Source organism: Felis catus, chromosome B1 (assembly GCF_018350175.1).
Source record: "Felis catus isolate Fca126 chromosome B1, F.catus_Fca126_mat1.0, whole genome shotgun sequence".
Taxonomy (NCBI): Eukaryota; Metazoa; Chordata; class Mammalia; order Carnivora; family Felidae; genus Felis; species Felis catus.
This window is the reverse complement of record NC_058371.1, coordinates 50557877-50581258: the sequence shown is the minus strand read 5'-3', so window position 1 is coordinate 50581258 and position 23382 is coordinate 50557877. Positions and strand designations below refer to the sequence as shown.

The following is a 23382-nucleotide window of genomic DNA, read 5'->3' as shown; positions in this document are numbered from 1 at the left end:
TTCCCCACTGGATTTTCTTGGCACCCTTGTTGAAAATCAATTGACTATTGACTTTAAGAGTAAGATACAATAAGCTCTTTAGGAATGTGACTGGTAGGTAAAGGGAAGTACATTTACACTTCTGAGTAGTATATGTGGTTTGAAAATTATTAATAATTTTCTGGAGAATTAGAGAACAGATTAATAAATGGGCAAGTCAGAATTATTTTATTCACACTGAGAATGATACATTTCCTCAGATGCAACATGAGTTATGTAAAGGGAGTATCCCAGATCCTGCCTGTCTTTCACTGTGATGTCATTGAGGAACGAGCCATAGTTGATTTATGCATTGAATAAAGACTTGTTTCAAATGATTGTTCACTTGTACAGGGTGACTAATTTGCTGGCTGAGTAAGCTGAATTGTCAGCTGTTAATATTTTAATATTCATCTTGAGGAACTTGACCTAGAAGAGGATCCTGTTTGGGAAATACTATGGGATCTTTAATGTTAGTGGAGTAAATTTCCTTTTTTTTAAGGACTCATGGATACATCAAAGCATTCATGGCTCTAAGTATGATAAAACTCAATTAGTCATGACATAAACTTATAGTATTACTTAACTTTAAGATCATTCTGGTTTTTTATTGGTTTTCAGACATAGTACTAATTAAATCCCAATCTCATTATTATAGACTTTGCTAGGTATAAACTGTTGTCCATGTGTTACTTATTATAATAGTGGTGAGTATTTAGTGCCTTTTTTTTTTTATTGTGGTAAGTATATATAACAAAATTTACCATCTTAAACCATTTTTAAGGGTGAAGTTTAGCGGCATTAAGTTGTTGTGCAACCATCACCACTATCCACCCCTAGAACGTTTTTATCTTGTAAAACTGAAACTCTGTATCCATGAAACTCCTCTGTTGACTCTTAAGCCCAGCCCCTGGCATCTACCATCTTACTTCCTATCTCTATGAATTTGATTACTCTAGGTACCTCTTATAAGTGGAATCATATAGTATTTGACCTGTTACAACCAGTATATCTCATTTGGCATAATGTCTTCAAGGTTCATCCATGTTTTAGCAGAATTTCATTACTTTTTAAGGTTGAATAATATTACACTGAATTACACCAAATTTTGTTTTTCCATTCATTCATTGATGGACACTTAGATTGTTTCTACCTTTTGGGTATTGTGACTACTGCTGTGCACATGGGTATACTTTAATGCAGTTTTTGCAAAGGCAGCTCATAGAAGTTAGGTCCTTATCTTTAAAAAACAATTTTTTTTTTTTACATTTTATTTATTTTTGATAGAGAGAGACAGAGCACAAGTGGGGGAGGGGCAGAGAGAGAGGGAGGCACAGAATCCAGGCAGGCTCCAGGCTCCGAGCTGGAGCACAGAGACTGACGCGGGGCTCAAACTCACAAACCGTGAGATCATGACCTGAGCCAAAGTCGGATGCTTAACTGACTGAGCCACCCAGGTGCCCCAGGTCCTTATCTTTTTAATCTAAGTATTGCTCCAAACTAAGAGGAAGCTGCTTATCTTTTGAATTTTTGGTAGGTGTTTTAAAATTTTTTTTTAATTTTTAAAATTCACATTAAAGTTAGGGCCTAAATTTGTTACTGTTATTTAACTACTACTTACTTTCTAAGCAGTATAGATCAAGAAGTCTTAAATGGAGAACATATCATATTTAGAATCTTGTTGCAATATAATTGAATTCAACCAACTAGTAGCATTTGATGGTACTCTAGCTATAGCATTTTATATTAAATGTTTTTCATATATCTGATCCTTAAACTCTCTTCAGATCTCACAAATTTTATTTGCTTGTGTGTGTGTGTCCTAGATGTTCCACCCATATTCTAAACAGTCTTGTGGGGGCGCCTGGGTGGCGCAGTCGGTTAAGCGTCCGACTTCAGCCAGGTCACCATCTCGCGGTCCGTGAGTTCGAGCCCCGCGTCAGGCTCTGGGCTGATGGCTCAGAGCCTGGAGCCTGTTTCCGATTCTGTGTCTCCCTCTCTCTCTGCCCCTCCCCCATTCATGCTCTGTCTCTCTCTGTCCCAAAAATAAATAAACGTTGAAAAAAAAAATTTTTTAAACAGTCTTGTGAAAAGCCTTGTCTTAATATCTATTCATCAGTCAACAGAATTGGAGTGGGAATTTTGTTTGATTAACAACTGAGCTAATGAGGGGTGTCTGGGTGGCTCAGTCGGTTGAGCTTCCAACTTTGGCTCAGGTCATGATCTCGTGGTTTGTGAGTTTGAGCCCCACATTGGGCTCTGTGTTGATAGCTTGGAGCCTGGCACCTGCTTCAGATTCTGTGTCTCCCTCTCTCTGCCCTTCCCCTGTTTGCATTCTGTCTGTCTCTCTCAAAAATAAACATTAAAAAAAAAAAAAACTGAAGTAATGAAGTAAAGATAGTTGTGAATATTTTAAAGGCCACCTTTCATGAGTGTTCGATGTAGGGACATTTCTAAGTGTTGCAGTCTTCAGGACAGAATGAATTTAGGTTGGATATTAGTTATTAGGTGATTCTGTGTATTATATAGGATTTTCCAGGTGTTGGTTCCTTCATGATGTCATTAATGCTCCCAAATTATTAGTTGTATCTACCGAAGTCATGAAGAAGAGGCAGAGAAGGGAGGAGCTATGAAGAGAATAAGGAAAAAGTATACAAATGTTGAAGGAAAATGTTTGGATCCCTTCTCAATTCAAGATCATTTAAAATGATGGCAGAGCACTTAGTGAGAAAATAATTGGATTTACAGTTTTTCAGGCATGCATTCTAATGTGTACTTTTGCATGCAGAACTATACACACAGCTCCTTTGCTCAGACCAAACACTCTTGCAAGACACTAATAACTAATTTTGTGGTGGGTGGTGAGACAGTAGATTCTGAGTCACAGCACAGTTTCCGGAGGGTTGATAATGCATTTGTGTATAATATAGATTTGACTGTGAGGGGCCAGCCAATACAATGTGGTCAGACACCATTAAGAAGTGGTGTTAACAAAGTATGATGATTATAAACTTTCTTGAGCTCTGGGCCTATAGACTTTAGTGTCAGTTGACCACAGTGGAACACTTGCTGCTTTGGGATTAGTCTTCCACACCTAACTCTGTAGTTTTCCTTCCAGTTTCCTTTGCCTAAAAAAATGTGTTGGCTAAAAGAAAGACTGCTAAATTTTTTATACTTCTAGAATACATTTTTGAGAACAAATGTAGAATAACCAATATAAGTAAAATTGTGTCAGGTACAGGGAGGGAATTTTTTGTTTTGCTTTTTTTTTTTTTTAAATTTGTCTCAGTTATGTAAGTTAAAATGTAAAAAATAAATGACCTTTCCTGAGAGTGGAAATACTTCTAAGTTATAATGAGATGACATTGACATTTGGCCAAGGTTCTTTGGGAAACACAAAATAGCTCCAGGGCAGTGCAGCTCCTTTCCTTAGGGTTTATCTTTTGGTAACGGCAATAAGGCAAACAAATAGTTTCATACTTTGGGCCAGAAAAATATTAGAATATAAAAATATGAGAACATAAACATGCCGTGGCCTATACTTACAAAAAAATAGCTTTATTGAGATATAATTCACATATCATACAATTCAACCAATTCAGTGGTTTGTATTATGTGCAGTTATCAGCATAATCAATTGTAATATATCTTCATACCCCAGAAGAAAACTATACCCATGTAACAGCATGGTTACTATAGTTAGTGATACTGTATTGCATATTTTGAAAGTTGCTAAGAGAGTAGATCTTAAGAATTCTCATAATGAAAAAAGTTTTTTTGTAATTGCATATGGTGACAGATGTTAATTAGACTTATGTGGTGAGCATTTTGCAGTATACATAAATATGGAATCATTTTACATGTTTTATACCTGGAACTAATACAATGTTATATGTCAATTATACCTCAATTTAAAAAAACCCTGTCATACCCATTAGCAGTCAGTCCACAGCCATAGGAATAACTAGTCTATTTTCTGTGTCTTGTTTGCCTATTCTGGACATTTCAAATGAGTAGAATCATATAACATGTGGTATTTTGTAACTGACTTTTTTCAGTTCACACAAGCTTTGTTCATGTCGTGTAGTATGTATCAGTACCTTATTCCTTTTAATTGCCAAATAATGTTCCATTTTATGGATATAATAAATTTATCCATTTATTAGTTAATGGACATTTGGCTTGTTCCACTTTTTGGCTGTTATGAATAGCCAAATACTAGGGTTATGAACATTTATGCACAAGCTTTTGTGTAGACCTAGATTGTCATTTCTCTTGAATATATATGTAGGAGTAGAATTACTGGGTCATATACCAGCTCTCTGTTTAACCTTTTGAGGAGCTGCCAGACTGTTTTCCAAAGTAACTGCACCATTTTATATTCCCATCAGTGATGTATGAGGATTCCATTTTCTCCACATCCTCATTAACACTTGTTATTATCTATCTTTTTGACTATAGTTATGCTAGTGGGTGTGAAGTGGTATCTCATTGTACTTCTGATTTACATTTCCTAATGTGTAATCTGTTGAGTATCTTTTCTGCTTATTGGCCATTTTTGTATCTTTTTTTGAGAGATAACTGTTCAGATCATTGCCCATTTAAAAGTTGGATTATTTGTCTTTTTATTATTGAGTTGTAAGAGTTCTTTATATTTTCTGATGTAAACCCCTTATTAGATATATAATTTACAAATATTTGTTCAATTCTGTGGGTTGTCTTTTTACTCTTTTGATGGCGTACATTGAAGTACAAAGGTTTTTCATATTGATGCTGTCCAGTTTATCTGTTTTCTTCTTTTGTGTTTGTGCTTTTGGTGTCTAAGAAACTATTACCTAACCCAACATCATGTGCATTTACTCATGTTTTTTTTTTCTTATGAGTTTTATAGTTTTAGCTCTTACATATTTATTTCTATGATCTGTTGGAATTAGTTTTTGTGTATGGTGTTCATTTTTGTGTGTGTGGATATCCAGTTGTCCCACCACCATTTGCTGGAAAGACTGTAGTTTCCCCACTGGATTGTCTTGTCAAAATCAGTTGGCCATAAATATGACAAGTCTATTTCAGGACGGTCTATTCCATTAATCTACATGTCTGTCCTTCTGTCCTTATAGTAGCACTGCACTGTCTTGATTACTATAGCTTTCTAGTTAAGTTTGACATTGGTGAATGTAGTCTTTCTATTTTGTTTTTTTTCAAGAGTATTTGGCTATTCCTGGTTGTATGCATTTCTATATAGATTTAGGATTACCTTGGTAATTTTTGTTTAAAAAAAAAAATCTAACAAACTAACTGGGATTTTGATAGGGATTATCTTGAATTTTGTAGACCAATTTGGGATATATTGTCATCTTAATAGTATTAAGTCTCTCAGTTAATGAATGTAAAATAATTTTCTATGTATTTAAGTCTTGAATTTCAACAGTGTTTTGGAATTTTCATTGTACAAGTCTTACACTTTTTTTTTTTTCTTTTAGAAAGAGAGAGTGCAGGTGTGGGAGAGGGGCGGAAGGAGAGAGAGAGAATCCTAAGCAGGCTCCATGCTCAGCTCAGAGCCCTATGTGGGGCTCAATCCCATGTCTCTGGGATCATAACCTAAGCTGAAACCAAGAGTTGGACTCTCAACCAACTGAGCCTCCCAGGTGTCCCGGTCTTGCGCTTCTTTTAAATTTATTCTTTTATATTCTATTTTATATTCTTTTAATACTTTTCAAAAGTATTTAAATCTTTTTGATGTCATTATAAATGAAATTGTTTTCTTGTTTCTGTTTTTTTTTTTTTTTTTAATTGCTGGTGTATAGAAACACAACTGCTTTTTGTATACGGTATTGATCTTGTATCCTACAACTTTGCAAAACTTGTTTATTCTAATAGTTTTAAAATGGGTTCCTTAGGATTTTCTTTTTTTAATTTAATTTATTTATTTATTTAGAGAGAGAGTGTGTGTGGGAAGAGGGGGTAAAGGGAGAGAGAGAGAGGGAGGGAGAATCTTAAGCAGGCTCCATGCTCAGCAAAGAGCCCAACACAGGGCTCCATCCCATGACCCTGGGATCATGACCTGAGCCAAAATGAAGAGTCCTCTTCTCAACTGACTGAGGTACCCAGGCACCCCTGATTCCTTAAGATTTTCTGTCTATAAGACCATATCATCACAAGTAGAGATAGTTTCACTTCTTTCTTTCCAATCTGGATCCTTTTTGTTTATCTTGCCTAACTGCCCTGACCAGAACTTCTAGAACAATGTTGAACAGAAGTTGCAGTCATAGAATATCCTTTTCTTACTCCTGATGTTAGTCTTTCACCATCAAATACGGTATTAACTGCAGGCTTTTGTAGATGTCCCTTATCAGGTTGAGAGGTTCCCTTCTATTTCTAGTTTGTTGGGTGTAAAGAGTGTTGGATTTTTGTCAAATGATTTTTTCTGAAATAAACTACTTTAAAAATGACTATTTTCTCTGTTTTTTTTTTTTCTTTTTTCATCTGCAGAAATTGACTTGCATACCAAATGTGTGGTGGATGTAGATGCAAACAAGGTTATTCTTAGTCCTGTAAATACTAATCTTTCCAAAGGAGATGCCCGGTAAGTTAAGAAACAGTGTTATGTTCAATGGATTTTTATTATTTATTTATTTATTTAAAACAATTTTTTTAGTGTTTATGAGAGAGAGACACAGCGTGAGTGGGGGAGAGTTAGAAAGAGAGGGAGACATAGAATTTGAAGCAATCTCCAGGCTTTGAGCCATCAGCACAGAGCCTGACGTGGGGCTTAAACCCATGAATGGCGAGATCATGACCTGAGCTGAAGTTAGACACTTAACCAACTGAACCACCCGGGTGCCCCTGTTCATGGATTTTTAAATGACTGAAAGCAACAATGGCTGCTGAGTTGAGTTCAGCTTAGCAGATAACAAATGCCTCATGACTATGTAGAGACATGTAGCTGTCAAGTCAAAGAGGAAAGGTCTATAATATGGAATGATTACGTGTTAGAGCGAGTGTTGTAGATAGCAGTTGTACCAGAAGCTCAGAGAAGAGAACTTTAGGTAAGACGGTGGAGTAACTGAGGAAGCCTTGAAGGAGATGATATTGGCTAAAGGATTAGTAAGATGTAAATGGGAAGAAGTAGAGTAGAAGAGAAGGCCTTTAGGTTGTTCTTCAGCTTGGGCTGTTTTTACTTCTGCCACTTTGAATCCTGTCTGTCAGTTAGAGCCCATTTCAAGTGTTACTTCTTCCTGAAGGCATTGCTGCATCCCTCAGTGATTCCTCCCCTCTAAATCCCTGTAAACTATAATGTGTACTACCTAACTGGATTATTATACATTGTTTTAGATTGTTACTTGTAGCTCAATGGTGGATTGTAAGGTGTTGGAGGGAAGGGACTGTCTGTCAAGGGTTGAAGATGAATCACTTCCAGATTTGGATGACAGTATACACAAAAAAAGAGCAAGAAAGTGTTAAGAAAGCGAATTTGGGGAAGAAGCAAGAGATTTATTTGGTTTTTCTGAGCAAGTGCAGGGAAGTCAATTTAATAAAATAAGGTATGAGCAGATTACAGAAGATCTTGAAAGAAGATAAGGAAATTTGACCTTTATTTTTATGGGTAAGATGTCATCTTTGACAGTTTTTAAACACTGTGGTTAAGCAGGTAGATTAGGAAAAGTTGGTAATTGGCCATATAGAGAATGGTTCCAAGTGGGGAAAGACTGGCTTTTCATAGAGATCAGCTTTAGTCAGAGTGAAGAACATAAATTAAACAGTGCCTTCCATGGTGCTTAGCATGAAATAGATACTTAAATTTGTAGAGAAAATGTTGTATGTGGAAATATACACAGAAGGCATTGCATAAATGTTCTTTCACACTTGATCTTAGCCAAAAGGCCGAGAAGTGATCCATAAATGTTCTTTCAGATTCTTTGAGTTGAAAGAGCACTGAACTTAGTGTCAGAAAATCTTAAATTGAATCCCTACTTAACCATGATGTTTTTAACTATTAAGTAGCTACTAAATTAGTAGCTAGTTATTTTTGACTTTTTTTGAGCCTCATCTGTATGGCGTATGCCTTACCTATCTAATAGAAGTGTTTTCTGAAGATCAAATTAGTGATTGTTAAAGTACTTTGTAAAGTGTTCTGTAATTGTCCAGGTTTATTGTCATTGATGTAGAAAAAAAATTTTTTAAGTTTATTTATTTGTTTTGAGAGGGAAGGGAGAGAGTGCAAGCAGGGGAGGGGCAGAGAGAGAGGGAGACAGAGAATCCCAAGCAGGCTCTACACTGTCAGCACAGAACTGGATACAGGGTTTGAACTCACAAACCGTGAGATTATAACCTGAGCTGAAATCAAGAGTGGGATGCTTAACGGACTGAGCCACCCAGGCACCCCAACATAGATTTTGTAAGCATCACTAGGATATGGGTACTATTAGATAGGATGTTATTAGGGTGTGAAGGGTATAGATGTGTCAAAAATAATGCTAGAATTTTGAGCTTGCTAACTGAATGACCTATTGTCCTAAGTATTAATTGAGGTCATTAATACTGGAGGCTGTTTACTGCTCTTAGAATTCTCAATCTGGAGATTGTTGCTTTATTTGAAAATGTGGGTACCTCGGAACAAACATGGAGGCAATATCCTATGGTAGGAAGAGTATAGGCTTTACCTATAGGCTGACATGGATTCGAATTCTGGCTTTGCCATTTGGTAGATGGTTACCCACCTGTGATCCTTATTTATAAAGTGTTTTAGTTTCTTATTGCTGCATAACCAGTTACTTTTAATAGCTTAGTGGCTTAAGAAACAATAATCATTTATTATCTTATGGTTTCCCGTAGGTCAGGAATTCAGACAGGACAAAGCAGGGAGGGCTTGTCTCTGCCCCATGCTGTCTGGGGTGTAGCTGGAAGACTTGAAAGCTGGGTATGGGAATCATCTGGAAAAGGCCCAGTCACCCAGGTCTGGTGGTTAATGCTGCCTATTGGCTTGAGTGTAGCTGGGGTGGTAGGCAGAATACCTACTCACAATCTGGTGGCAAGTGTCCTGAGAGAGTGAGAAAGCCAGGTGGAAATAGTATTGGCTTTTATGTCCTAACCCTGGGAGTCACACAGTATCTTCTGTCCCACTTATTTACTCAGGCTGATATAAAGATCTAAACAGTTTCCAGAAGAGGAGGCATAAACTCACCTTTTTTTTTATGTTTATTTACTTTTGAGAGAGAGAGAGAGACAGAATGCGAGTGGGGGAGGGGCAGAGAAAGAGGAAGACAGAATCCGCAGCAGGCTCCAGGCTCTGAGCTGTCAGCACAAGGCCAATGTGAGACTCAAACTCACAGACTGCAAGGTCATAACCTGAGCTGAAGTTGGACCCTCAACCAACTGAGTCACCTAGGCGCCCTTTAAATTTTTTTTTTTAATGTTTATTTATTTTTGAGAGAGAGAGAGAGAGAACATAGACTAATCTTTTAATGGAGGAACATCAGTGTCACAAGAGAAAAGCCTTTGGGTTGGGATATGTATTGTTGTGGCTGTCTTTGGAAAACACAGTCTCCCACAAGTGTGTAATAGTATCTACCTGATAAAGTTGTTGTGAGAAAAACATGACAATATAAAAGCTGAAAAATGTTTTCTTTCCTTTTGAGATCTTTAAATCTTAGGGGTTTCTGAAAGAATCAAATAGCTTTTCTTGGTTTCACAGAATATCTTGGATGGCTCTTTTTTTCCATGTGCTGAAAATACAAGTCAAATATCACTCAGTACTATAGAACATTGTAAAAAAAGTTTGTTTTTTTTTTTTTAAATGACAGCTGCCAGTAAGGTTGATATGTAATGGTTTTTGATGAAGGAAAGTTAAGCACAGACTTAAAAAACAGCTTTTTAAAAAAAGCTTATTTATTTAAGTAATCTCTACACCTAACGTAGGGCTCGAACCCACTACTCCAAGATCAAGCATACATGTTCTTCCTACTGAGCCAGCCAGACACCCATTAAATTGACATATGTAATATACATGTAGCGAATATACATATTGACATATGTAATATACATGTAGCGAAGTATACATGGCTTCATAATTTTCATAAGTTGAATACACTCCTTTAAGTGGCACCCAGAGAAAAAACAAGAACATTGCTGGGATGCCAGCTGGTTCAGTCTGAAGAGCATGTGACTCTTGAGCTCAGGGTTGTGAGTTCAAGCCCCATGTTGAGTGTAGAGGTAACTAAAAGAAAATAAATAAACTTAAAGAAAAAAAAAACAACCAAGAACATTGCTAGTAAAACAAAAGATTGTCTCTGGGTGCCTGGTTGAGCATTTGACTCTTGATCTTGGCTCCGGTCATGATCTCTCGGTTCACGAGATTGAGCCCTGCATCTGGCTCTGCACCGACAACGTGGGGACTGGTTGGGACTCTCCCTCTTCTCTCTCTGCCCCTTCCCTGCTGTCTCTCTTTCTCTCTCTCTCAGAATAAAGAAATAAACTTAAAAAAAAAAAGATTGCTTCTGGAGAAATGCTTTTTCTTTTAATATAATATCAAGGTAAAAAGAGAAAATAGAAATTTTGGAATATAGCAGTCTAGTGATATGTGTTGACTTTATTAAATCTGAGGAGAAATTGGAAGGAAAGCATAAATAAAAAGCTATTTTATGTGATGTGTGGTTAATTACAGTCTAGCTTGTAGAATGGCTAATCCATAAAACAACAAGTTATGCTAGCATATTTATAAATAGAGAGCCAGGAATTTGAAGTTAACATGTAAGTGATTTGAGTCTGTTTAAGGCTCAAGTAGTCAGTTTAGGACTTAAGTTTAGTAGTCAGAAAGACTCAAATTAATATTTTTTCTTTAAAAGCTATAAAATCCTTGCTTTTAGAATAGTATCCAATTTTATTAATGTAAAATCATGACTAATTTTATATGTATACTTAACAACTCAAGTTGGTATACTTTGAAAGTGAACATATATACATTTTAAAGTAATGATTTGTATATTTTTCTGATTAATTTTGTGTTAACTTCTGGCAGTTGTATGATTTGATGTTTGTGCTTATTAAAACTAATAGAAGCTATAGTTGAATGGGTAAACTGTTTCCAACATAACAGCTTCATCATGGGGATTTGGGAAATATTTTTTGCTGTGCTAGATATGGAATTTCAAAACTGTTCTATAAAGTAAGATGCCTAAAATTCAGAAAATTGATAACACAAAGCTAGAGAAGAGATTAAGAATGCCAACTTTGGAGCCAGAAATAGTGGATTAAATCTCAGCCTCACCATTTACCATGTGTGTTATGGAGCAGGTTACTTAATTGTCCTCTGCCTCTGTTTATTCACCTATAGAGATTACATCAGTACCTGCTTGTAGGTTGTTATGGCAATTTAAACAAGTTAAAATATGTAAAATGGCAGTGCCTGGTATATAATAAACCATATATAAATATTAGCTATTACTTTATTAAAATTTTTTTAATGTTTATTTTTGAGAGAGAGACAGAGACAGAGTGCAAGTGGGGGAGGAGCAGAGAGGGAGACACTGAATCCGAAGCGGGCTCTAGGCTCTGAGCTGTCAGCACAGAGCCCTATGTGGGGCTCGAACTCACAAACAGCAAGATCATGACCTGAGCCGAAGTCAGACGCTTAACTGACTGGGCTACCCAGGCGCCCCTGTTAGCTATTAGTTTAAATATTACTGTTATTATTATGGGCTGTATTTATGGTATATTCAGTGAGATATAATATAACTTCATAAAGGAAGTAAAAAATTTTAAAACAAAATATATTCAGTTCAATAATAGAGTATATATGCTTATCAAGAAATTACCTAGTTCTATAAAAATTTCAGCTGTGCAAGGTCAGAAACTTAATTTTATCTAGTTTGCCCAAAGTTGATGGAGCACTTAGGGACTAACATGCCATCTGTTAGAAAGCTATGACCCTTCATTTTATGTTTACAGTGAATAAAATAATTAGTCCCTGCCATCAAGCTTCTCCTTAGTATCAACTAATTTGGGAAACCAGATCAAAACATTGCTTGTGAGCATAGGGTAAGAACAAAAGGACATTTTATCAAGTATGGAAAAGATTACGAACGAAGTATTTCTATTTCTACAATACTCAAAACACTAGAGACTATGGGGCATCTGGGTGGCTTAGTCAGTTAAGCGTCTGACTTTGTCTCAGGTCATGATCTCATGGTTTGTGAGTTTGAGCCCTGTGTCAGGCTCTATGCTGACAGCTCAGAGCCTGGAGCCTGCTTCAGATTCTGTCTCCCTCTCTCTCTGCCCCTCCCCTGCTCATGCTCTGTGTCTCTCTCTCAAAAATAAAATAAATATTAAAAAAACAAAAACAAAAAAAACCCACTAGAGACTGATACATTTGCATCCACCAGACCGATCTTTTTCTTGTGTATGGAGGACTGGGTACACACTCACAGATTTGCTCTATGTATTTTCTCATGCGGTGCCACACGGCTTGGACTATTAGTACAATTAACTATTTTTTTTTTGGAATTTCTTTTTTGCCCTGAATCAGTTTTGTTTTCTAGATTCATCCTGGGGGTTTTTCAAATCTTCATAAGCACCATGTTCACAGATCATCTTTTAGAGCTAATGACCAATTCATTATCTATTTTTGGTACATTTTTACAATTATAATTCTCAATGTTTGATTCTTAGCATTTAGGAGCACTTTAAGTTGCAAATAATACCATGGTGTAGAACAGCCTCCTTTTATGTATGTATGTATGTATTTATTTGTTTGTTTATTTATTCAACATCATACTTTTATTTTTTTAAATTTACATGCAAATTAGTTAGCATATAGTGCAACAGAGATTTTAGGAGTAGATTCCTTAATGCCCCTTACATGTTTAGCTCATCCCCCCTCCCTCACCCCCTCCAGTAACCCTCTGTTTGTTCTCCATATTTGAGTCTCTGATGCTTTGTCCCCCTCCCTGTTTTTATATTATTTTTGTTTCTCTTCCCTTATGTTCATCTGTTTTGTCTCTTAAGGTCCTCATATGAGTGAAGTCATATGATATTTGTCTTTCTCTGACTGACTAATTTCACTTAGCATAATACCCTCCAGTTCCATCCACGTAGTTGCAAATGGCAAGATTTCATTCTTTTTGATTGCCGAGTAATACTCCATTATATATATATATATACACCACATTTTCTTTATCCATTCATCCATTGATGGACGTTTGGGCTCTTTCCATGCTTTGGCTATTGTCGATAATGCTGCTATAAACATGGGGGTGCATGTGTCCCTTCAAAATAGCACACCTGTATCCCTCGGATAAATACCTAGTAGTGCAATTGCTGGGTTGTAGGGTAGTTCTATTTTTAATTTTTTGAGGAACCTCCATACTGTTTTCCAGAGTGGCTGCACCAGCTTGCATTCCCAAGAACAGTCTCCTTTTAAATAACTGAATAAACCTTTAAGCCTTATTTGGTCTAAATTAAAAGAAAATTTTAATTTCAACTCAGGTCACAATCTCATGGTTTGTAGGTTCGAGTTCCGCATTGGGCTCTGTGCTGACAGTGCAGAGCCTGCTTGGTATTCTTTCTCTGTGTGTCTCTCTCTCAAAATAAATAAACTTAAAAAAAAAACCCAAAACTTAAAACTTAAACTCTTAAAACTTAGTAAAATTTTATCCTGTAATAAATGTTAATGCTAGTTAGCCTGTCACCATGATAGGGCAAAATAGTTTCTTAGGCTGAGGTTGATCTTCTGCCTTTTGCCTTATTCCTCCCTCATCTACCCACCAAACAGGCCTTTCCTACTAACCCTGGCTAAAGTCCATTGAAATACTAATATTGTTTTAAAAGGGAGTAAGGTGTGATTTCCCATGGAGAGTGGCAGCATCTATTTTATGAAACAGTTATGTTATAAAATTATGTATAGGTGAATTTGGAAATGAGAATGCATTTTCCCATGGGAACTGACAGTTGTTCCTCGTAAAAATGCTATTCTATTAAAAAAGTGACTAGTTTGGCCCATGACTCATGGAATCAATCACATATTTTTACATTTTGGTATGCAGCAGAAATGCTTCATTTTTTCACACATAATTTTAAAAAGATTGTATTCAAGAGTTGAGATTGAATAAAATTAATAATTTTTCCTCCTTATTGAGGACATTCTGAAGTGAGAAAAAAATATATATATATATATTTTGGCTCTGGGTGTGTGGCAGTGAATAATGCAAGACTATCAATAACTAGAATCCTTTAGTGTCACCATGCAGAAAGTCCCAGCAGTTAAACCCACTATTGTTTTTGAAACAATGAAAAAGGCAAATAACGGTATTATTATGAACATAATTCTTACCTCAAGACCACTAGGAGTCCTTACACAACAATTAACATTTTTTAAAATGTTTATTCATTTTTGAGAGAGAGAGAGAGAGAGAGAGAGAGAGAAAAGAGAGAGATAGGGGAGGGGCAGAGAGAGACTGGGACAGAAGATCTGAAGGTTCTGCACTGTCAGCAGAAAGCCTGATGTGGGGCTCAAACTCACAAACTGAGATCATGACCTGAGTTGAAGTCGGAGGCTTAACCAACTGAGCCACACAGGCACCCCATTACATGACAATTTAAGAACCAAATTTAGGCATTCATTCATAGCCTGTAAGAACTGGATGGATGTCTTTGGTTATTTACTTTTAAGCTCCTAATTGAAATGTAATAAATATATCATGTAATTCACTGGAATTCATTGTTTAAACAGTTTAGTAGTTTTTATTATATTTACTGAGTTGTGCAACCAGCATCATGATCCAATTTTATGACATTTTAATCATTCTGTCACTCTACTTTCTATCTCTGTAGATTTGAGATTTGACAATTTTGGACATATAAATGAAATAATACAATACATGGTCTTCTGTGATTGGCTTCTTTTATGGAGCATAATGTGTTTGAGGTTTATCCATGTAGCATTTATCAGTACCTCATTCTTTTCATGGTGGAATAATATTTCATTGTATTCTGTTTTGTTTATCCGTTCATCTGTTGATGGATATTTGGGTTCCACTTTTTGGCTATTATGAATAATGCTACTGTGAACATTTATGTACAAGTCTTTGTGTAGACATATGTTTTCATTTCTCTTAGGTAGATATCTAGGAGTGGAATGGCTGGGTCATGTGGTAACTCCATGCTTAATACTTTGAGGAGCTGCCAGACTATCCCAAAGCAGCTGCACCATTTTACATTCCTAACCAGCATTGTATGAGGATTCTCATTTCTCAAGCTTTTAAAGAAGGCTTATTTACTGAAAGGAAAATGGTGGTGACTCTGGCTAATTGGAGAGCGCATACCCTGCCTGAAGGCATTCAATTTACAGTTAAAAAGCAAAACAAAACATTGTGCTGTCCAAACAAAACAGGTCTTGGCCAGATTCAGCCCTTGGCTGCTGATTTGGAACCCCACGTTCCAGGATACTTTCCTACTGAGTCTGACTTACTGACAGCTTTTTTTTTTTTTTTAATTTTTTTTTTTCAACGTTTATTTATTTTTGGGACAGAGAGAGACAGAGCATGAACGGGGGAGGGGCAGAGAGAGAGGGAGACACAGAATCGGAAACAGGCTCCAGGCTCTGAGCCATCAGCCCAGAGCCTGACGCGGGGCTCGAACTCACGGACCGCGAGATCGTGACCTGGCTGAAGTCGGATGCTTAACCGACTGCGCCACCCAGGCGCCCCGACAGCTTTTTAAAAATTGAGCAAATTTTAAAACGTAACAATGCAAAAAGGTTTAAAGAATAAAACACTTTTATGTTAATCGGTCACGTTAACAAACCATTACCAATCCAAACAATTTAAGTCTTGTGTGAACCTCCTTCCAATTTTAATCCCGTTCCTCTCTACTTCGGTTAACCACTTTCCTGAAGTTTTTTTTTTTTTTTTTTATCTTTCCCTTGTGTTTCTTTATGTTTTTAGTTTGTGTACTTGTAAATTGTTTGCATATATTACGTGTATGCGAATGACTGTTTCTAGTAAAAGATCAGATAGATAAGTGACTCAAAGTTTGACTATTTATACAGTATAATGCCTGATTGACTGATTTATAGCCTGGGGACAGGACGCATGGGCAGGAAGAGCTGCCTAATGCCTGATTTTTAAAAGCAAAAAAAAAAAAAAAAAAAAGTGTTAATAGGAGCCAAAAGAAATATCATAAGTTTATCTTAGGAGGGAAGCTAAAAGTTGATATTTAATCACATACCATATTCCTCCTTTTTTCCTCTGAAAAAACCCAGACCTAAACCAAAGCTTTTCCCTCCTCCTCTATTGTTTGCAGTGACTTCCAGACAAGAATGGCAGTGACATTGTATTAGTGTGCCTCCAACCCTTTGAGGAGACTGTGGATCAGTGAGCTGTGCCTGTTCAGAGGTGCTGCTTGAAACACCACAGCTGAAACCTAATAAAAGAGAAGGAAATTCTCACTAAAAATTGCATTGTTCAATCCCTTGGTCCACTAGTCTACTTTCCTCTTTAGCTCTGTGTTTTCTATCGTGTGCGTGTGTGTGTGTGTGTGTATGTGCGTGTGTTGTGTAACACCGTAAGAGTTAATACATTAACTTGGGAGTTTCTCTTACAATTCTTTTTCACCCTGTGCCACCAAATGTAAGCTTTGAAGGTAAGAATTTTCTGAAGTAGAAAACATTTGAGAGTTAGACTTTAAGACCTTAATGAATGTGAACACTGATTTTTTCGTGGTATTTTGTGAAATGGTCTGTTCTTTAGTACATGGTCTATATTTTGTGAAATGGGCTGTTCTTTAGAAGAGTTTCTTCAACATGGATGTCATTAGCCATAAATGGCACAGATATGCAGTGTGTTTCTGTTCTATAGTAAAACTATGGTGCTTCCTTCTTTTTTCCCATTTGGTCATGTTTAACCTAAAGACTAATTGATATGTATGAGGATAACTGCCAGTCTAGTGAGAAAAATACCTGAGATGTTGGTCTCAACCAGTACTGGTTAGTAAGGTCATTAAAAATCTTTTTATTCTTGGGGAACCTGGATGGTTCAGTAGGTTGAGTGTCCATCCAGCTCTTGATTTCGGCTCAGATCATGATCTCACTGTCGTGGGATTGAGCCTTGAGTCAGGCTCTGTGCTATGAGCCTGCTATGATTCACTGTCTCCCTCTCTCTCTGCCCCTACCCCATTTGCACTCTTTTGCTCTCTCAAAAATAAATAAATAAGCTTAAAAAAATTTTTTTATTCCTTCTGATTTTATACTAGACATCAGTTTAGTCACGTCATTATTACTTAATATGAGCAAAACATACTCCGTCTTTCTTTGGAGGTTCATAGTACTCTGATCCTGGTAGAAGAATGAATATGTGCATATACATTCAAATATATACAAACTTTAGTGAGGCTGACCCATGCATATACATTTCTCTTGCAGATGGATTGAGCAATGCTGCCTAGGAGAGGGCCTAATGCCAATAATTGCTTTGAAATATCAGAAGTCATTTTCGGAGCAATTCCTTGTTAGTGGAAGGCATCATTAGGTCATATTAGATGATGACTTTTAAAATTTTCTACTGCTATATGGATACTAATTTAAGTAAAGATTTTAATTGAAGGAAGTCATGCAAAATGTAATTATGGTATGTACAATAGACCTGTTTGTTCTTTCTGCTGTGAAATGACTTGAGTGAGGCTAATAATTCTGCCCAAATAGAATTTACTCCTCTGGAGAACAGTATGTGGTATGTTTTAATTTTATAAAGACCCTCTTCCTTGGGGAGCCTGTCCACCCTGATTATGTCAGAGTAAAGTGAGGAGAGCATTGTTCAGTATACTCAGAAAGTTAAGATGATTTTTCCCTCTATTTTAAAAAAGTACTATGACCATTGAGTATAGAAGTCATGTACTACTTTTGAATATAGTTATGAAAATGAATCAGATTGTTAAAGCTGAAAAGATAATAAAATATGTATAACTGTATTCATATATTTATACAGTTAATATAGCAAATAATTAAATAGCTTTAAATATAGATTTTTTTGAAGTTTTGCCAGAAAAGGCTAGTAGATGGCCAAAATGAAATGTGAGATAGTTTGTTAGTAAACCTGCCTGAACAAAAATTAGACTTTTATAGTAGAATTGGTGATATTTTAACATTGCCATTGGGTATATAAATATTAATTATCTCATCCTTTTATTGGTATAACAAGAAATAAACTTTTAACTTTATTTTTTAAATGTCTATTTATTTTGAGAGAGAGAAAGAGAGCATGCGTGTGTGAGCAGGAGAGGGGCAGAGAGAGGGAGAGAGAGAATCCCAAGTGGAGTCCATACTGTTAGCACCGAGCCTGACATGGGGTTCAAACCCACAAACTGTGAGATCATAACCTGAGCTGAAATCAAGAGTCGGACACCTAACTGACTGAGCCACCCAGGTGCCCATAAATAACCGTTTTTAAAAATATGAGAATAGAGAGTGTCTATCACTAAGTCTACTTGTTTACTAACATTTGCTATAATGAGAACTTAGCGTTAGGTGTGTTAGTTACTAGGTTAAGGTTAATAGGAATTAAATGTTTTGAATTTATCCAGAATTCGAGATTCGGCACAGAAAATTATCAGATAATATATATTAGATATCTAATTACAAATAAAGTTTAGGTAAAACTATCAAGTCTCATTATTGAGGTTTCTAAATTGTCTTTGTTCTTTAGCAGTACATTTTTTTAAGGGTTCTTTGTCTCGGTCTCTAGTGTAGGAGTTGTTGCTAACGTAAACTAGATACTGTATAAGCATCCAGACTTTTCTTTAAAGATAGAGGTAGCACTACTCCTTGAGGAAGTGTCACATGAGAAACCATTCTAACCCAAAAAGTTGCTGTATCACAGTACCTTAGCAATCTTTATGATCGTTCAACAGTTCAACATCAGCTCTTTGCCAAGTATCAAGCTAAGAGTTAGGATAATCTTTATTAATCCTTAGTTCCATTACATCGTGGTTAGATTATTTTTAGCTTAGAATGTCTGTAAACACTAGTAAAACAAAACACAAAGCGAAACAGAAGACTGAAGAGAAGTTGAATTACTCTCTTGTGGACTTTGTAAGGTTAGATTTTTGCAGACTCAGATTTGAAATGATTCTATTGTTTAATTTTGAGCATTGTGCATTTTTTATGAGAGTGATATTTAGCTAAAATGAAAAATGATTTATTTTGAACATTAGTAGTTTACGGTTCTGGAGCCCTGTTTATTACTTCTTCCTAAGTTTGTTAAGTGTCTTGTTTGATGGTGAATTTTACTTTTGCTTCATTTTCATCAAACCTCATTTATATATATTTATAATTAGATAAAAACTTGTATAAAATGGGTAATAATTAAGAGCAATACTGAGTCTTTATCTTCCTGTTTTGGCCCTTATATAAAATAAGTCGGTAATCCCTTTGTTCTACTTTTAGGAAAACTGAAATGGAATTTGCATAAAGATCACTAAGTAGGTAAAAGTTGTATTTGTCACTTAATTTTTAAAAACTTTTTGTTACAGAGAATTTAAAAGATACACCAAAGTAGATAAGATAGTATAATAAACCCCCATGTGCCTGTTACTCAGCCTTCAAAATCATTAGCTCGTGGCTAATAAGGTCCTAATCAGATCTTCAATTCTTTCCTCTTTCCTATATTATCATCAAGTTTTCAGTGTTCACATGTCTAATTATCTGATAAAGTTTTTTCCCTATAGTTTGTTTTGAATAGCATATAAATATGGTCTCTACATTGTGATTGGATTATGTTTTTTGATTTATTGCTCCTTCAGTTGTTGAAGAAACTGGGTTGCTTGTTCTATAGATAAAGAGGTGAATTTATTACAGAGGATGTGTTATCCTTAGTTAGATGTCAAATCTTCCTGATTTTTCTGGTGAGTATTTTTATCCCCAAATCCCTTTCCTCTCTCTGACATTACCCTAGTTAAGGACTGTAATTGCCTTATGTTTAGATTACAACATAGCTTTTAACTGATTTCTGAAACCCACTAATACCAGACTGATCTACCTTCAAGTCTGCCACTACTTCCTGTATTCTAGAATCTTTTGAATTTAGAGCATTTATTATTTCTAGCAACTAAGAAATATCACTGTCTAGGTGACATCTTTTATGTTTGTCCTGTCCTATTTTCAAGTGCTTATATTGTTTAGCTTTTTCTTGTGTGTTTTGAGGCCCCTCCCCTTTTAGACTGGCTACTTGAAAGCTGAGACCACTTCTATTCTTTGTGGCACTTGCAGTGCTTTCCAACGAGGTGTTCAGTGAGTGTTTCTTGATTATAGCTATTGTATTAGTGCTTGTTTTCAGAAGCTCCCTCGTTCTGGTATTACCCCCAATTAGTAATTGGAAGGGTGATTTATAAATCAGGGAGTTAGATTTTATGAAGAGTATTTTTCAAGACAGTGGTAGAGCCTGATGAGCCTTCTCTATCCACTTTACCATATGGAGGGCAGTTTTCAGTATCCTTGTCCACTAGATACAGTAGCTTGTTTACTCCCATAGCACCAAGGCTTTTGTTTTATTTTTGTCGTTTGGACAACAACCTTTTGTTTCAATGCTGTTTCATTATATTTAAGTTTACCATTTCCTAGTGATCTAATATTAGGATCATACTGTAGGATAAATTTCCTTTGGGAAGAATTTCCTGAAGATTAAATAACTCTGTAATATAGAAAATACATTTTGCCAACTGGGGTGCCGCGGGGTACATTTACCCATAGATGTGTTTTGTTTTGGTTTGCAGTTTCAGTATTTAAAAATCAGAAAGTTTCATATAAAAATTCAGATTTGTAGTTTTTCTTAAACAGCCCTAAAATCTGGCAACACTGGGCTTATTGCCTCCTTTGACAAGTCCATGAGCTCTTCAGGTCCCCAGCTGGTGAACTCCCTTATTTATGTTGTTTACCTGGCCCCTGTGGACCTTTCCATTTATAACCTTTGGTGTAGATTCTTACTGGTTCAGTCACAAAACACATTCTTTCCTGACCTCAGCCTAGGGGTTTGGGGCTCACGTTACTCTTTGAGACCATCAGTGTTTGCACTCTACATATGTTATCAGTTCTTCTTTATTAAGAAATGCAAATTCCATAATTGTTGACATGACTTTATGTATAAATTATTAAGTGTTCAACTTAATACATTGTATACATTTGTAAAAATATAAAACAATACTATCTTCACTAAATGTATAGTTATATTTACATATATAGTTTTCAGAACAGTGTTATTTTTCTTAAAATACTATGTTAACCTATAATCTTGCTATTTTTTAAATTAATTAATAAAATGTTTTAAAAATTTCTCAGTTTTAAATTCTCACTCAAACATGGACCGTAATTTATAAAAAAAAAAGCTCTTTATGGTCCTCAGTAATATTTAAGAGTGTAAAGGAGTCCTGATACCAAAAGGTTTAAGAATTTCTGATCCTAAAGGATAATTAAAATTGTCTGAGGCACACACCAAAATTTTAGAACATAATTATTTTTCCCCTTCTGAGCAAATCATCTCTAGGTCCCTGCAAAAGCCTACTTAGCCCATGGTGTTTCTGAAGTTTATAGCACTATTTAGCTAAGACATTTTAAGCAAACAGTTCTTTGATTCAGAGTTCCAGGTTAGCAAGGCCAAGAAATCTAACCCTCTCTTTTATAGTGGGGAGTCAGGGATTACCTGGTTCTAAGACTTTCTGATTGTTCTCTTGCTCTTGATAGAGTTTGTCGGGTAAACGGTGGGAAGAGGATTTGAAGAACTGAGATGTAATTTTTTGTGATTTGGGATTTTTTGGGGGGCTCTCCTGTGAGATTCAGATGCTAGGGGGTGAGAGAAGGAGTTGTGGAGAAGAAAACAGGTTTCTTAAAGACTTTGGGGGTTTGAAATAATCCTACCTCCTTCCCTTTGAGGAGTGGACAAATTAGGAGAGAACATGCCCTGCCAGGAGTTCCTGAAGTTTCTCCTCCCTCTTCTTTCCATCTATCAGTCACCCATTACTTGTCCCCAGCAGAGGATCAAGGAGGGAATCTTTCTTCCTCTCTCCACTTTGGTGTACTTTGTTCTATCATTACAGAGTCTTCACCTTATATTACTGGAGTAATAGAAGAGTTAAGTAAAGCAAGATATGGGTGGAGAAGAGGAATTCCTTTGCTTTTGCTGTGGTGAGATAGACAGGGAGATAGACAGTATGGAGAGACCTTCCCAGCAGCTGTTTGTGGATAGGGGAATTCCCAGGCCAGTTCAGTTGGGCAGCTGTCCAAGTAGAAGGATAGCACGTGTACTCCTGACATATGCTTGGTTTTTTTAAATTCTCTAGTTGCCAACACCTATCTTGTTCCTCCAACTATATTTTAGATCCCTTTGGGTTAGGGATTGAGTCTTATCCAGTTATCCTTCGTGTTCAAAGGATTAATAGGTATAGAGTATCTATGTGCTAATATCTAGCATAGGGCTGGACACGCAGATGCTCAAGCAATACTTTTAGATTGAAAAAAAATCACGTATATTGTCCTGTTGCCCTAAGAGGAAAGTGGAAAGTCCTCAGCCTAATCTCATACAATTTCCTTTATGATGTGGATTGGAACAGGCTCTACAAGTCTTACAAGAGTATATGTGGAGAAGACAAATTTAGGTGTATTTTAACTGTAGTGCTGATCATTGGAGGGACTTTGGCCTGCCATCCCTGGTCCTGAGGAGGGCTAGTTCTGATGGCTCTCTTGGTCTGTGTTGTACCTTTCAAGAAGGAGCTCCTCCAGGTGTGAGATTCCTGGGACAGGTCTGTTCATCATAGTGGGTTATGTGAAGTTCTGTGTCTACCAGGGTATTAAAGAGGACAGAAAGGGCAAGAAATGAGTTTATATTAAAAGTGAAGTGAAGAAAGCAAGAAACCTTTGACAAATCAAAATCCTGCTTACTGTCAACAGGATGGATTTATTTGATTGTAAGTTTGTACGTTGGAAAATTTATAATAATTTGACAAAAAAATTGAAAAATATCTCTGAATAGATGGGGCACCTGGGTGGCTCAGTCAGCTGGGCACAGGTCATGATCTCATGGTCTGTGGGTTCAGGCCCTGCGTCGGGCTCTGTGCTGACAGCTCAGAGCCTGGAGCCTGCTTTGGATTCTGTGTCTCCCTCTCTCACTTCTCCTCCCCCTGTTGTGTTCTATCAAAAATAAATAAACATTAAAAAAATAATTTAAAAAAAATCCCTAAATAGAAAGATCGGTAACTAAAGATTTCAGATGTCAACGGAATGTAGGTACTGTGAGGGAGAAAAGGATGGCCAAGGCTAATCTTATATTTATTTTCAATTGGAAATATAGTAATTTAAGTTTCAGGATATCTGTTAGTTTTTATGTAGCTGGA

General features: G+C 36.3%; 1 protein-coding gene across 1 annotated transcript in view; it reads left to right on the top strand.

Moving 5' to 3' along the window:
* The window catches only part of KIF13B (kinesin family member 13B), a 202983-nt gene that overhangs the window by 9626 nt on the left and 169975 nt on the right, over positions 1-23382 (top strand). The window contains exon 2 of the mRNA XM_023252641.2: positions 6508-6601. Within this exon, the coding sequence (XP_023108409.2) occupies positions 6508-6601 (94 nt within the window). The remainder of the gene's footprint in view (positions 1-6507; positions 6602-23382) is intronic.